This window comes from Lissotriton vulgaris, chromosome 3_2, assembly GCF_964263255.1.
Source record: "Lissotriton vulgaris chromosome 3_2, aLisVul1.2, whole genome shotgun sequence".
Taxonomy (NCBI): Eukaryota; Metazoa; Chordata; class Amphibia; order Caudata; family Salamandridae; genus Lissotriton; species Lissotriton vulgaris.
In genome coordinates this window covers 153,356,944-153,374,643 of record NC_141690.1, presented here as the reverse complement: position 1 = coordinate 153,374,643, position 17,700 = coordinate 153,356,944, and the positions used below count along the sequence as shown (strand labels likewise).

The 17,700-nt window shown below is 40.0% G+C and overlaps 1 protein-coding gene across 1 annotated transcript in view; it reads right to left on the bottom strand.

Moving 5' to 3' along the window:
• Positions 1-17,700, bottom strand: part of MAN2B2 (mannosidase alpha class 2B member 2) — a 331,173-nt gene that overhangs the window by 279,821 nt on the left and 33,652 nt on the right. Inside the window, exon 3 of the mRNA XM_086964114.1 lies at positions 11,274-11,379. Within this exon, the coding sequence (XP_086820240.1) occupies positions 11,274-11,379 (106 nt within the window). The remainder of the gene's footprint in view (positions 1-11,273; positions 11,380-17,700) is intronic.

Sequence of the window (17,700 nt, the reverse complement as noted above, 5' to 3'; positions counted from 1 at the left end):
CTTCATCCAAGAAGTGTTGGCAGCCATCTTGGGACCAATATACATGATAGCACCTCATTAAGAAGCATTGTAGTTAATAGAGGGTTTTAGGACTTTAGTTACATTATAAATCATTTGTTGATGGTACCATACTCGTTTTAGGAATTGTGGTGGGTTCTAAGGTGATTTTACCATGTGAAAAAACCTTCTGCTGTGATATCATGAATATTGTTTGAAAGAAAACTAATATCTCATTTTCCCATAGTGGTTTGGAAGGGGATCTAGAAGCTAAACTGAAAGCATATTTTCTGTAAATTCACATTATCTTTCTCAGTCATGTGAAAATGAAGTCTGACATTCTCAGTAAAACATGTACATCCAACAAGGACAGAGACTGTCAGTTGATTCCTTTGTGTTCTACTGCAGCCTCCTAGAGTGTTCTAAAGAACAACTAGAGCGCTAACAGTCCTACTTATTACAAAGGTATGGCACACCTGAAGCCATCTTGATTGGAATAAAGTGGTAACTCTTAAAACATTTAATTTAAAAAGAAACAACATGAGGGGGTATATTTTGCCATAGAAAGTATGATTGGTGCTGCAGAATGAAAAATTAGGGCACATTTTGAGTGACTTCTCAAATCCTTTTCTATTTCATTAAAACATTCTGACATGCAGTCTCCCAAAATGGCCACCAGAGACAAAAGAGCCCAAATGTAGCCCAAATATCACCCAGATGTAGCCCAAGTATAGCCCAATGACAGAATGTCCCAGAGTGTTCTAAAGAACAACTAGAGCGCTAACAGTCCTACTTATTACAAAGGTATAGCACACCTGGAGCCATTGTGATGGGAATAAAGTGGTAACTCTTAAAACATTTAATTTAAAAAGGAACAAAATGAGGGGGTATATTATGCAATAGAAGGTATTATTAGTGCTGCAGAAAGAAAAATTAGGGCACATTTTGAGTGACTTTTCAAATCCTCTTCTATTTCATTAAAAAATTCTGACATGCAGTCTCCCAAAATGGCCACCAGAGACAAAAGAGCCCAAATGTAGCCCAAATATCACCCAGATGTAGCCCAAGTATAGCCCAATGACAGAATGTCCCAGAGTGTTCTAAAGAACAACTAGAGCGCTAACAGTCCTACTTATTACAAAGGTATGGCACACCTGAAGCCATCTTGATTGGAATAAAGTGGTAACTCTTAAAACATTTAATTTAAAAAGGAACAAAATGAGGGGGTATATTTTGCCATATGAATTATGATTAGTGCTGCAGAAAGAAAAATTAGGGCACATTTTGAGTGACTTCTCAAACCCTCTTCAATTTCATTAAAAAATTCTGACATACAGTCTCCCAAGATGGCCACCAGAGACAAAAGAGCCTAAATGTAGCCCAAATATCACCCAGATGTACCCCAAGTATAGCCCAATGACAGAATGTCCCAGAGTGTTCTAAAGAACAACTAGAGCGCTAACAGTCTTACTTATGACAAAAGTATGGCACACCAGAAGCCATCTTGATTGGAATGAAGTGGTAAGTCTGAAAACACTCAATTTAAAAAGGAACAACATTAGGGGGTTAATTTTGCCATAGAAAGTATGATTAGTGCTTCAGAAAGAAAAATTAGGGATCATTTTGAGTGACTTCTCAAATCCTCTTCTATTTCATTAAAAAAACTGTGACATGCAGACTGAAACATGCACTTTGAATACCAGCAGCAGACGTCCCTGGTGAGCAGTAGCTTTACTACAGTGATCTAATGTGCAACTAGAGTGCTAACATTCAGAATTTATGGCAAATGTGTGACACATCTGAATGCCTTCTTGATGGAACCAAAGTAAACAAGCATTGAAAATGCAATAGATCTCGCCCTCATTTAAGTTAAAGCCATTCTGTTTGTAATGAGGTGGCTTTTTAGCTTTGCTTTTATTAGTGTTTTTTCAACTTTCATGTAAATAACATGCATCTGTATGCATATAAGTATATGTATGCATGCATTTATGTTTGTATTTATATAGATATACAGATGATATATGTTTATATATGTATGTATATATATATATATATATATATTCACTGAAAAAACCATAGGCTATAGACCATATATAGTTAGGAATTAGCATTTACAAAACCTTGAAAATTCACTGAAAAAACCATAGGTTATAGACCATATATAGTTCGGAATTAGCATTTACAAAACCTTGAAAATTCACTGAAAAAACCATAGGTTATAGACCATATATAGTTAGGAATTCGCATTTACAAAACCTTATTTTACTCACACAAACCATTGAAATTCCATATATAGTTAGTTGCACTAACTATATATCGCCCACCCGCAATCCACTGCTGATGATGTCACATATTACATCATTCATGACATGGTGAGTGACATCACTGATGACATCACTGATGACATCTCAAATGACATCACTGATGACATCACTGATGACAACATCCAGTGACTGTATGTTTCTGTAAAGTTAAAATATGTCTTACATATTGAAGAATGAGTGGATGTATAAGTGTCTGGATGAAGGATTTAGTAGGTGCATGACTGACTGTATGAGTGAGTGATTAAATGTGTCTCACTGAGTGCATGGGTTAGTGACTAAACTTTCTTAATTTGTGCATCATTATGTCTGTTGTTCTGTACACTGTTGCATGTGCTGATAAGTAGTAATATGAGTAACTATATGGGTTATTGATTGGTTGCCCAAGTATTTGTATGGGAGACTGAGTGTGTGTGTGGGTGGCTGGGAGGTGTATGACTCTGTGCATAGATGTGTGAGCAGTTGATTCACTAGATGTATGGTTTCAAAAGTGCATGTGGAAACAGCTGTATGGGCGTTTGACTGTGTGCATGAGTGTATTGGTGAGTGAATGGATATCTCAGTGCTACATGTCAAAGTAAGTACATATGTAAAACACAGTACATGTGAGAGTTGACATATATAAATAACTGTGCATAAGAGCCAGTGAATGTGTGAGTGGCTGTATGGATCATTGTGAACTTGTATCAGGGATTGTATAAGAGAGTAAATATGTGTTAGTATATGTTTGAATAAGTAAAGTTTGTATAACTGTATAGTTGAGGAAATGGAGGTGTGATTGATTCTTTGCATGACTGACTAGGTGTGTGAGTAACTCCATGGATGAGTGACAGTCTGTGAGTGTCTGTTTACACTGATTGTATCTAAGGTTATATTAGAGTCTGAAGAGGTTCATCGTATTATCACATGAATGATATCATCAGTGGTGTGATCAGTAATGTCAAATGAGATGTCATCAGTGATGTCATCAGTGATGTCATTTGAGATGTCATCAGTGATGTCATTTGAGATGTCATCAGGGATGTCATCAGTGATGTCACTGACCATGTCATGAATGATGTAATATGTGACATCATCAGCAGTGGATTGCGGGTGGGCGATATATAGTTAGTGCAACTAACTATATATGGAATTTCAATGGTTTGTGTGAGTAAAATAAGGTTTTGTAAATGCGAATTCCTAACTATATATGGTCTATAACCTATGGTTTTTTCAGTGAATATATATATATATATATATATTCACTGAAAAAACCATAGGTTTCACACCAGTTATAGTTAGGAATTAGCATTTAAAAAACCTATTAAATTCACTGAAAAAACCATAGGTTTGACCCCAGTTATAGTTAGCTGGAAATTTTACTGATATAAAACCATTGAAATTCACACGTTATAGTTAGTCGGACTCACTATAACTTGCGCGTGCAATGCACTGCTGATGACATCACATATTACATCACTCATGACATGGTCAGTGACATCACTCATGACACCATCCTTGTGACATAGTGACAGACCTCCTTTCACTATAATGTAACCCTTGAGACACATATTCAAAAATAGAAACTGAAATTTTTTTAAAAAATGGAGATACCTATATCAGTTACAACAAGTAATTCAGTAATTCCACCATCTATATACACATCCACTCATACATATACTCACTCATCATATGAAGTGATACACCTATACATCCTGTTACACACCGACAATCATTGAAAAGTTACTCACACACATACTCACACGTGCAAATAAACTATTGAACATCCATTTATTTGAATATAGAGTTATACACACACTTCCACCTTACTTCTATTGAAAATTACACATATTTATTCTCTTAAACAATCACTTATAGAAACACATACTTATTTAAACAGGAACTCTTTCAATCTCTTACTCTCACATATACTCACTTATATACATCAATATTCACATATACTAGATTAAAACATATGTCGTTACTGATAAAGACACTAGTGAGACAGTCATTCACTCACTAACAAACACATATACACACTCATCCGCCCATACAGTCCTGCACATATGCTGTCTTCAAAACACATAGAAACAGAGAGTCAGTCACTCATGCATCTATGTGCTAAGTAATACCCCCACCAAACCATATAGACACTCATACTGATACTAAGAGAAACATCTAATAACCCATATACATACGCATGTAGCTACTTACCAACACATGTAGCCACTTATACACAAAGTGAAACACTAATATATATATTTAAATATTTAAACATTACTCACTAATATTTACTTTTTCAGAAAGGCACATATTCACTGGATGGTGTCATCAGTGATGTCATGAGTGATGTCACTGACCATGTCATGAGTGATGTAATATGTGATGTCATCAGCAGTGCATTGCACGCGCAAGTTATAGTGAGTCCGACTAACTATAACGTGTGAATTTCAATGGTTTTATATCAGTAAAATTTCCAGCTAACTATAACTGGGGTCAAACCTATGGTTTTTTCAGTGAATTTAATAGGTTTTTTAAATGCTAATTCCTAACTATAACTGGTGTGAAACCTATGGTTTTTTCAGTGAATTTCATAGGTTTTTTAAATGCTAATTCCTTTCTATATCGAGTTTGTATCCTTTTTTTTTTTACAATTTGCTGTTTTTTTGTAAGTATTCTTTTTTTTATATATTTTTTTCTTTTGCGCTCTTGGTGCGCGCTCCGGGAAGCTTTCAGCTAAGCGCTCCCGTAAGCTTTCCGGTGAGCTTAGCAGAAAGCGCACCCGGAGCGCTATTGTCGTTCGTGAAAAAAAATATGAATGAAAAGTTAATAATAATGCAAAACTTTTCGTACTATACAAATAAAATCAGTTTTTTTTAATAAGGAAAATGATTATGCATTTCTGTAAAAGTTTGATGACATCACTTCGGCGCGCAACGTAAGTGCCCTCGGAAGCGCCTACGCTCGCGCCTCGTAAACGCACGCAGAAGCGCCTACGGTCGCGTCATATGTGCGCCCCGGAAGCGCCTTAGATCGCGCCGCGTAAACGCACCCGGAAGCGCCTACGATCGCGCCACGTTTGCGCCCCGGAAGCGCCTCCGTTCGCGCCGCGTAAACGCACCGGAAGTGCTCCGAAGCGCGCAGCGTAAGCGCGTCGGGTCATGTGACCCTAAAATAACACTTTTCATTGGTTGCTAACAGTTTTTTTTACAAAGAATGAAATCCCCACCCATTTCCTTCACTATTGCTTTGTACTTGGAGAGAGCAAGAGCTGTTCTGTGTACTATCTTCATCTCCTACTTTCCTGATCTACAGCAATGGCTGCAAGAGAGTCATCCAGCAGTGATTCAGATGCATTTGTAGATGAGGACCCTCCTACGCAGAAGAAAAAAATCCATTTCATCTGGAAATTTTATAACATCCCTGAAGGTGAAAAAAAAGTCAACGCTCCAAAAGTAACCTGCAAAATATGTGGTAGTACTTTATCCAGAGGCAATCCTCTGAAAAAATATAGTTTTGGAAATGCCAATTTAATCAGGCATGTCAAAAGAAGACACCCAAACAACTTTGCGAGGGAGAGTGTCAGAGACCTGGCACGGAAATTACCCACAGATGGCGGCAGCACCTCCACTGGTGGAGCAACACCTTCGGGACCATCCCGTAGAAGAATGGTCCCTAACATACAGCCAGAGTTTGCAGGCATCAAATTTCTGTGCACGGAGTGTAACGAACTGCTCTGCTATGGGGAGCAGAGTGTTGAACTTATTGCCCTAAAGAAACAGCAACACCGCTGCCCTGACAGTCCCTAAATTTTCACATTTTTTTGCTCCTGTTGAGCCGTTTTTGAATCCCTGTTTTTTGTTTTTCCCTTGACAAAAATCCAAAAAAATTATAAAATTGTTTTAAAAAGCCAAAAAAAGTTCAAAAAGTTCAAAAAACACAAAAAAATATAAAACAACAAAAAGAAGAAAAAAAAAGTTCTTTTCAGAACTACCTCTAATTTATAAAAAAATGCATTTTTTTGTGAAAAAAATCTGTCATTTTTTATCTCCTTAGTACGCTCCTCAGTAAGCTCCCCGGTACGCGTACCGGGTGCGCCCCCCGCGGAAATCGAAAAAAAATAATTTTTTTTTGAGGCCCCGCGGGGCCCTTTAATGGCCCCCACATCAAAACTAGGGGGTCGGAGGGGGTGTACTCTTCCCCCTTATTGTCATTTCCCCCTTTCTTTTAGCCACCTCTTGTGTCTCGATTTTACCGAGACACAAGATGGCGGCCGCTCCAGACTGTTTAGAATGTTTACAGACAACTGAGATCCAATCAGCTTCCTGCGCGCAAGTCGCGTGTCGCGCCTGGAGCGCTCACCGGTGCGCGTACAGGAGCGCTGCTCTAGATATATATATTTTTTTGAACCTAAATTACTCAAAATCCACTGGAGCACATATCTTGAGACATAGCAAAGGCACATCGGGCTACCAGTCCCTACAATTTTGCCAAGTTTGGTGGAAATCCATTCAGCCGTTCGAGCTAAAAGTGAAATCGACCGCCCTATGGAAATTAACATGGGGAAAACGCGTTTTGGGACCCCCCTTTTATCTCGGCCCCCGCTTGACGAATCCCCCCCAAACTTTCAGGGAAGGACCGGACCGCCATGAGACCATTTTCCTGAAAATTTCAGGCAGATTCGTCAACCGGCGCCAAAGTTATTCAAAATAGAATGTTGAGATTTAACATTGAAAATTATCCTAACTATAACTACCTACTGGCGACCGCCAGTAGGTAATATATATATATATATATATATATATATATATATATATTTTTTTTTTTTTTTTTCATTTCAGAGACGTATTTCTATTAGCCCATGTCCTGATGAGGCCCGTATTTAATGGGCTGAAACGTGTCGACATTTATAGGAAGACACCAGCCCAAAAAAATCCATAAGGAGTTTTATATTTAGAGAGGTTGAAATAATATAGACCGTTTTTGCTCCTTTTTCTGTTTGGTAGATCTTGTTTTACAGGAATGCTAGGCTTTATGTTTATAATGCATCCTTTTTTCAAAAATTTGGGCTAGAATATATGAAAAATATATTAAAAAAGTCAATGTAATTATGTGAATATATGCATATTGTGTATATATGTGTGTGAAAGGCGATGTATATATACGTGTTTGTTTGTTTTTGTATATAAATATGGGTTTGAGAAACAACAAAAAACCTTTTTCTAATTTTTCTGACCAATGAGAAAATAAAAGAGCAGTTGGAAATTCGAGTTGTCATTCAGTTGGGTTGTAGAGGTTTAAAAATTAGATAAATGTATTTCTTGGAGGTGATTTACTTCACACAGGAAGGGATCATTTATTTGTCTCGTCATTTGGAAATAGATTTTTGTTAATTATTCCCTAGGCATCATTCTTTTTGTATATTATGTTACTTACCCAGATGCTATAGGCTTACCGGGTTCCCCCCTTTTTTGTCTAGATACTAATGGCACACCACAGGCACCGTACAAGATCAATCCTATATTCTGAGCTAATAAAATGACCAAGGTATTTAACAGTGCCCTGCAGCTTTAAACTATTCTTGAATCTTGGAAGGGGTCTATAACTAACCTGAGTTGTGAAGGAGGGGACCAGCCACCACCCGAACAGTATCGTCTTTTTGCCCTCCTTGACAACGGGGCCAAATATTTTGTTGGCATATTATTAAAGAAGTTAATGAATAAGGCAGCGGTCAAAAATATCATACCTCTAAACAAATCTGGTTTTACAGAAGATACGGGTACGTCCACAAATATTCTGGCATTCTCAATTATAATTGATAAAATTATTACAAATAATCATCAATTTATCTCTGCTTTGTGGATTTTAAGGCTGCATTTGACTGTATTCAACGTAACCTTCGTTGGAACAGATTGAAAAACAATGCAGATGCCTAACACCGAAACCTAGGTAAGAATAAAAATAGGCAATAGCACTTCCCCGATATGTCCCAAGCTCTAGACGAGGTAAATTCTCATACCCCAAAGTTAGGAGGTCTTTACATTCTTCTCAGCCAAACAGACATTGGCCTACAGCACCTTATCGAAAGACTATCTAGCTACTCAACAAACAACAGCATGCCATCAAACCGAAAAAAAATAAGCATTGGTGGTATGAAGCAGAGTACAGAAAACGTTAATTGGGTTTTCACAAGGCCAACAGTTGGAATGTGTAAAGGAGTATAAATACTTTGGTGTCCTATTTGATGATAAAGGCTCTTTTCAGCCACACAAGCAGGCGCTTCAAGAGAAGGTCAGTGCTCTTATTTTGGCCTTTCAAACTCTAATGAGATCTCAAGGAGGGCCTAACTTAGCCCCAGGTGTTAAAGGTCATTGTTGCAGAATTACTCCACACTCTAACATATGGAAGTGAAGCTGTTTGTGGCAGGGATGCAGTGGTCCTGGAGTTAATTGTCCCAAAAACTTAGACTGCTATTCCCTCTCCCTCACAATGCTTCCCCTGCTCAGATCTGGGTAGAGTTTGGATTGATAAACCAATTAATTGCCAGGAAGAGGGCATACATTAAAACTTGGCAGAAACTGCAGACTTCGATAGACAATTCTTTAGATAAGGCTCTTTGGACTGAAATGTCAAAAAGCCAAAATGGCAACGCACAGCTATTACTAGACTCTACTATTGATGCTCTGGGTGTAAGAAGCCTTTGGGACCTTACAGCCTCCTATAAGGCCTTTTAAAAGATTATTCAACTGTGTAATAAAGAAACTTTTGGCAGCTGTCAACAAAGGGCTTTAGCAAATGGATCACATGGCTGGATGATTCTGAATGGGTACAAATCTCTTGAACGACAGGCTTATCTGGAGGCTGGATCGTCACTGCATCTTAAAAAAAAAAAAAGTATTAGGTTTCGCTTTGGTCAACTTCCTGCACTTGTACACAGGAAACGTCCTTAAAGATGGAGCTCCAATCAAGCTGTATTGTCACAGTGCTGGCAGCAGAACGAATGTGTCTTTAGCACGCAATTTAGGAGGACGCATTGATGGAGTTGGGTTGCAATTAAAGTCCACACCTTCCCTACTGTTGCACAGACTGGAGTTGGAATAGTAAATTAAACTATTCAAATATTCAGTGCCCCCCCTAAGGCAAGCAGTTAAAACAACTTGCGTGCAGAACAAATGCGGGCTAAAGATACATTCTTTCAAATGACGGGGTTCCTGTGGCATGCATGAAAAATGCATGCAGAATTCCATCATACATTCTTGTACACACCTTTCCTTCGAATTAAGATATACACACCTGTCAGCTATGCAGTATGGGTGAGTAGGGCATTGTATCTGCCCTAATTGCCAAAATGAAAGGAGACTTATTTTAAGAGTGCTTTTTTTATCAACGTGGCATTCGATCCTGTAGACAGGTGGTGATTGAATGTTTTAATCCTAGAGACACAATTTTGAACTGTTGTTGGGCCAAATTTTTTAAAAGAGCTGATCAAAAATGTAAGGACTGTGCAATCTCATCAATTACTGTAAATTCTTTGTCATTTTGTATTTCTCTCCTTTAAACTTAATCATTTTTGACCACTGCCTTTGCAAGTGCAAACGGATCATAGTTGTATATTTTATGTAATATGGTATTGTATGCAAAGGTTTTAATTAACTGTGCATAATACATATACCTTTACTTCCTGGTCATGGGTGCATTTCTGCATGAGATTAAGCAGCGCAAGTATTTAAAACCCAAAAAGGAGGAGAAATCTGGAAGTGTGTTGTGTTGGTATTGCTCTCAACTTCCCTCAGTTCACACCCAGTTACTGCATTCTCCACCGTTTTGCTGCTGCCCTTTTCGGCTCGCTTGTGTAAGCCCTTTCCATATTCGTCGCTTCTCTTTGCAGTTTGTTTTTGTCACAGTACCACTGGATGCCGACTTACCTTTTGCCTTCTTTGCTGTAGTCTAGTCGATCTTCTTGGCATGACCAACATGCCCGCCCAACTAACCTGGACTGGTATCCATGTTGGATGCTTATGGTAACGACTTCCGCAGATATGACGGACAACTCTAATTTGACCCCTACTAATACTGTTGTAAACTACTTTTTATAGCTGGTCCGGCTGTTATTAAAGTTTGGTACATATCCAGGCTTGAGTGGACTCCATGGCCCCCAAAGTACTGGCCTTTACCTGTACTTGCGAGAAATCCGATGAAGGAAAATTCCAGTCTAGTGTTTCTGTCTTACCATTTCCCTGGTTCATACTACATGTGTACAGATTCGGGGACGTAAGGGCATTCAGCAGGTCCCTCTACTCAAAACCTGATAGATTGGCACGTGCCTTCTGTGAGCGTAGCACTCCCAAAATGCAAAAGTGTATGCAACATACAATTTTTAAGTGCATAAAGGCATAACCACAGAGCAAATGCACATTATTTTCTTGTTTTCTTTTTATATACAGTGAATACATTTCAAAAGGGAGAGGGGCTTACCCCAGCACCCCCACGAGGTTTGGAGTTGCTGTGTTCTCTTCACACCTTGGAACGGGATTTACTACAGCTCTCGACTGCTGTGAATCTCTGGCCATTTTCAGCGTGAGAAAGGGTTGAAAATAAGGTTCTGAATGTTCACAAACTGAAGTGCTTTTGGGCATTCATAAACTTTCGCAGGAAGGCAACTTGAAACGCCACCTTGCTTAGAATTTAATCCCGCAAGATTCTGCAATAATATAATGTACGGTAGTATTAAGAAGAAGTAAATTGATTTTAACTGGCAGCTTATCTTTTTCCAATCGTAAAAATATCGTTATCCTTGTTAATTGGGCGTGTTTAGAAAATGTAGAGAATAAAACATGTTTTGTAATGTGTACACTGACAACCATGGTCAGTGTTGCTAATGCACCAGTCTATTTTGCTTGGTTTTACAAGAAAGAAAATGAACAGTACAATTACTAGGTACTGTTAGTATTAAAAAGAAGACCATTATATATGTACCAGTTAACTGTAGAATTTGGTCATCAATTTCGGTCACTGCTTCATCATGCATCACCTGTCCCCCAATTATAAACTCCAGCTGTCCATCTTGAATAAGCTGATGAACCTGTAAAAGAGGAAGATATTTTGAAATGAAAGTATGAAAGACAGGTTGTTATATATATGCAGGGTTTCAAAGAATCTTATTCTGTAAGTACAATCAGATTCACCGGTAAACATTAAGGCGTACCCAGGGACAACTGAGATGGCTACTGGTGCTCTACAAAGTCTGTTTTCTACTCTGGTGGTAACATCGATCAAAGAACAACGAAGGTAAAAAAAAAAGCAAGCAGTAACACGCACTGGTAAAGTAACAGGTGTTGCATTTACATACTTACATATGCAAACACTGGCATAGAATAAAGCTGTTTGCAGATCTGAAAGAATATAATAACACAATACGAAAAGACAACACAACCCCAACAACTCAATGCACCACAACGTACTGCGTTGTCACTCCGATAGAAAATAACAGCAAAATACCATGTCAACATAACAACAGCACACACTACGATCAGTTTAACACCACTTAAAATTACAATAGGACAACACAACAGCAAAATAGGAAGCCAACGCCAAAAACACAACATAACCAGCCAGCAGAAAAATCAGCAGACCAGATCAGCAAGAAAACCCATTATGACAATTTAATAAAATATTTGAATGTAAATATGGGTTCCAGAACATTACAAAAACAACACACCACATTAGTACCACCACCTAGCATACTAATACCACATCACTTATCCATGGTGAAGTGATCTATCCATCCATACACCCAGCATATAATCATGCACATCCACCCACTGCTCTATGCACACAAACTCTAAATGATAAACAATTAAGAAGCAATTTCATTACTAGCCAGACTGAAGGGCTTTGTCAATGCTTGCTTCATAAGTATACCCTTTAAGAGAGGCTCATGAATCTAAATTTTTAAAGTATATTTGAAGTAGAATTTTTAATGCAAGGCTCGCCCTCAAGAGACTGAGGTGATGTAACTGTGGCCGATTTGTTTTATTTTTCTGGTGGCCTTTCAGATAATTGGAGGCTGTGTTCCATACATCTCCTTGTGGGTAGCTGTAGTTCTTAATTTTTTACATTAACAGGCCGCTCTTCAGACTTTATTCCTTTGCCTTTTCAAACAATGTATTTTAAACATCATATATAATTGTAAAGATTTGGTTAAATACGAGGAGTTGAATATTTTTACATAGATTTCCAAATGACTACTTTTGAAGAGCCTCTACGTGTTTAACCAATTCAGCTACAGGGGATGAGTGTATGTGGTTCTCTTTCAAAGCAGATGAAAGTAAATCTCATGTGCTCAGTGATTTATCAGATAGTGTGGGTTCAGTACGCTATGCATTGATATGTTGAAGGTGATATGGTCATTAAATATTAGTGCAGGACAACGTTTTCCACCGAAAAAAATCCACTTGATAAGGTGTGAATCACTTGCAGACACAAAATTAATTGGAAAGAAGATGGGGAAGTTGCAAATTGGGATAACAAAAATAAAAAGTACATGTTCAAATTGTGCTGGCTCTGTACACATAAGATAAAACATCAGCAAACACAGTGTCAAAGACACAGTGCAAGATAAGAAAACAGGACTAAGCAACAAAGATGACCCAAGAGAAAGTACAAAGATCCAATAAGAATGTGACATCGCCAGATACATGATACATACTTTTCAGGAGACATGAAACATTTGCATGCTAAACCTCAGGTTTTAGGATTGAGAACTCTTTCTGTGCTAAAATAAGCATTGCTCGAAAGAAAATAATTTAACAAACACATTTTTCACATTAACAACAGTGCAGGCATAGAGAGGCACAACACTGCCCACAGCCACTTTACCCAATAGGCTATGACGCCCCCCTCCCCCCTCTCACATCCCCCCCCCCCTTGCCTTTCTGCAAGCTTTTTCACAGCTGGATCCCTGCCAAGAAAGGGCTGTTGGAAAGGCAACTCGTAATATGTACGGCAGTGCTGGGATCAGCACCGCCTTCATTATCCTCTGCTTTAACCCCTTCCATGCTCATGACGTAGCCTGGAGCTGTGCTCATGACGAGCTGAGCTCGTCATGACACCAGCAAAATGGCAATTTCCAGCACAGGAGGGGAATTGCCTTAGCAGCCATAGTGTTAAACATTGTCACCGCCATGCCAGCCGAATTTTAGCTGGATGGTTGAGGGCCGATCGCAGCACTCTTAATACAGCCGTCAAGGTCGCAGCGGTCGGACTACAACGTGGGTTCGGCACTCTCCGGACCACCAAACTTGTAACTAGAACCATAGTAAATAAAAAATGTAACAAACAGTAACAAGCTTACTTACAGGTACTGGCCAGGTGAGTGTATCTAGGGTGAACTGAATTTCAAGTGTGTATGCAAACGGAAGATCTGAAGGCTGGATTCTTCCCACTAGGGTTGCAAGTGGGCACATGAATCACTAAGAATATGAGATCAATGTATACATATGAAATGTGATTGGTCATGATTTGGTTTCTTGAATGGAATGGAATGAATGCTTATATAGCGCAGAACTGACACCCTATGGGTATCCTGGCGCTTGGATCAAAGAAGAGCCCTGAAAAACCAGAATCAATTATCCATAGAGACAGACTAAGACACATTCCTTGGGAAGAGCCAAGTTTTCAAGCTCTTCCTGAAGCCGATCAGCGAGTTGGCTTGTCTTAAGGTCAGGGGCAGTTCATTCCAAATGCGAGAGGCCATCAGTCCAAAAGCACAACCACCCTTCCAAGACCGCTTGAATCTGGTTGTAGTAATCAAACTAGAATTTGAAGAACGGAGCTGCCTCCTTGGATTGTACCAGGTGAATGTTTCTTGTAGTGGAATTGGGCCCTGGCCTTGTACTGCCCTATATACAGTGCAGAGGGATTTGAAACAAATTTTCTCCCCAATGGGCAGCCAATGAAGGTCTCTTAAGGCCAGTGTCGTAGAGGACCTACGTTGTCTATTTAAAGTCAGCTTTGCTGCCATCGACTGTACTCTCTGTAACCCCTGTAAAATATATTGTGGTGCTCCCAAGTACAGGGAGTTGCAATAGTCCAGCCTACTCAATATTACGCTCCTCACTACAAGAGGACGAGTGTCCTCAGGGAGTAAGGGAAGGATTTTCCGTAATGTTCGTAGCAAAGAGGCAGACACTGGCAGTTTTATGAGCCTGCGCATCCATTTGGAGGTTTTCGTCTACCATAACTCCCAGATTGAGCACCACTTTAGCCAAGGCCAAAGAGTCACCCTTAGGAGTGAGCTTAAACTCTATTGGTAGGTGTTGAGACAATCTAGTGGCGGGACAATATATTACCTCCGTTTTTCCCTCATTAAATTGTAGGGAGTTTTTCTTAAGCCAGCCTGCAGTTTGATACATGCACTCCTGGAAGGTAGCACTAGATACCGCTCTTTTCCCCTCCAAGGAGAACACCAAATGAGTGTCGTCTGCATAGTTGACTAGGTCTACCCCAAAAGATTTAATAATGGGGAATAGAGGAGGTAAATAGATATTAAAGAGGATCTGGCTTATTGCCGAACCCTGTGGTACCCCATGGAGTACTGGGGACATGTCAGAGGTGAATGGCGATACAGACACCACCTGTTGTCTTCCTGACAGGTAAGATCATAACCATTTTAGAGCCTGTCCTTTGACCCCTATGCCTTCCAATCTCTCAACCAGCACAGCATGGTTCACCGTGTCAAATGCAGCTGACATGTCCAATAATACCAGGACAGATTAATTCCCATTGCCAGCACGCATTCGCAGGTTATCCATTACCGTTACCAGTGCAGTCTCAGTCCCATGTCCCAGGCGGAAACCATACTGATCCCTATAGATAGCACAATAGACTTTTATTGACTACCGTTTCAAGGATTTTAACCGGGTAGGGCAGTAAGGAGATTTGTCTGAAGCTCGCTGGGTCGGAAGGGTCAAGGGAGGGTTTTTTAAGTAATGGGATTACAATAGCTTGCTTCCAAGACTCTGGTACCAAACCTTCCTCCAGTGACTGGCAGCAGATCTTCCATAGCCATGGAAAAGTTTCTTCACCCAGGGTTCACCCTGGGCTTTCCAGATTTTGTGAGGAAAAGGATCCAAAGGAGAGCCTGAGGGCACACTTTGAGCCAGCTGGTTAAAAGAGTCCTCTAAGGGAGCCTGGAAGATGACCAACGAGGTAGCTGACTGGGGTTCAAAAACAGATTTCTCGGCTAGACCAGCCGGGTCATCAGATTGAAAATTCCCAACAATTTTAGTTACTTTGTCCTCAAAGAAGGCAGCAATCTCATCACAGAGTTTCTGTGATGCTACTACCTTGTTGCTTGCACATACTGGACTAGATAGGTTCCTAACAATATTAAAAAGTGCTTTGGTACTGTTGGGGGCTTGCAGAATGGATTTAGCAAAAAATCTGCTTTAGCCCTGACAATAGATTCCTTATAGTTGGTCTGTACCATTTTCAAAGCTTTCCTGTCTAGATCCAGATAGGCCCTCCTCCATTTTCTCTCTGCCTTTTTACATGTTACCTCTGTTTTAGTTCGTCATTATACCAGGGAGCAGAGATTTTCCCCCTGTTTTTTAGGCGCTTTATGAGCACTACTATATCAAGGGTGTCAGCCACAGCCTTACAGTAAGTCTGATCATTTTCACCTACAGAGGAGAAAGAAGTAAAGGACATCTGGCCCTGAAGAGGCAATAGAGTCTTATTTTTCACCAACTTGGCCCATTCTCTTCCCTTTCGAAAACTCAGTGACTGATTGCTATTGCCCTCTGTGCTAGGTAGCTTAATAACAAAACGGATTATGGAGTGATCTGTCAAGTTTTGGGACAAAATATCAACCACCTCTGTCTCGGCTTGCTTTGCAAACAGGAGATCTAAAACATGGCCTCCTAGAGGCGTTGATTGAGTTACCATTTGACGAAGACCAAGGTTCTCACAAGTTTGTCTTAAGTCCCTCAAATGGTTATCTAGGCTGCCATTGTCCCATAGATTAAAATCTCCCAATACCATCATATGCGCATGAGTTACACTCAGGTCGATAATGGAATTGAATAGATCTTGAAACTGGGTGTCTGCCCTCGGGGGTCTATAGCAAAGCACCCACGTGAGTAATCTGCCCTTGGCCTCCTGGAGTGAGATGCCTAGTCGTTCGATACCATGAACCTCGTCTATTTGTAGGGGTACAAAGTTCAATTTTTCCTTAAAGATTACCCCAACACCCCCTCCTCTCCCAGTTGTCCTTGGTTTGTGAAATATTTTGTAGCCAACTGGGCAGGCAAAACCCAACTGCACCAGTGACGCTGATGTGGTCCAGGTTTAGGTTAAAAAAAGGCGTCCAATTCCATGTTTTCCAGCATGGTGGATACCTCTTGGTGGTGTTTCCCCAGCTATCTACAATTAATCATCCCACAGTATAAGGTATTTCTACCTCGAACCTCAGGACTGGATGATGGGCACATTCCCCCTTCATCCCTCTTACCCAAGGAGAGTAGCTGTTCCCTTGAATATCTGATTCTGTCCTGATAGAAGTTGCAACCGGCAGCGTGGCTAGCGTGTGCGCGACCAGTGCGCGGACGGGTGCAGACGGGCTTGCCTCTGGCGCGCCGGCGCTCCCGCTTTCATTTCCGGCTCTAAATAGGTAGTGGAATGCCCAACCACTAGAGCGCAGCCCCGGAAGTGCGGCTGAGCCCCAGTCCCCACACCCAAGATGGCGTTGAAGAAGACCGCTTGCTAGCTATTCTCGCTAAGCAGCGAGATGAGTGGAATCAGTTTTATAGTGCAGGTAAGAGTCTATACTTTTGACTGTCAAGGACAATATTTTTTTAAGTTAATTTAACAATTTACGGCGAAAACTTCAAAGAGACAAAAAAACAACAATTTAAAAATATGGACAGAGTGTAGTTGCCAACGTGGAGCACAGATAATTGTCAGCATTTTTTTGTGGCAATTCTTAAATGTTGAAACAAGCTTTGAGGTTTGTGTTGCACTTATTAGAGAACATTAGATGCATACAGTGATTGAGCTGTCCATCCTTTTATTTTAACTAAATGATACATCTGTGAAGTGCTGTTCATGAGAATAGCAAATTATCAATATTCTTGTGGGTTTAAGTGCAGCTCAAGCTTTGTTATATAATTCACTAGCGAACCAAGAGCATTCATTAAGGTACTCACTGAAGAAGCCTTTTAAAACATGTTTTAGGCCTGCCAGTGCAGCCTGCAGAGCAGTTTTAAACTGCCATCTTTATCTGGCAAAACAAACCTTTTGCCAGGCCTAAAACCCGTTTTAGATACATAAAACTCACTTCTAGGTAGGCCCTAAAAAGCCCATAGGGAAGAGTACATTGTATTAAAAAGTAGGACATGTGTTT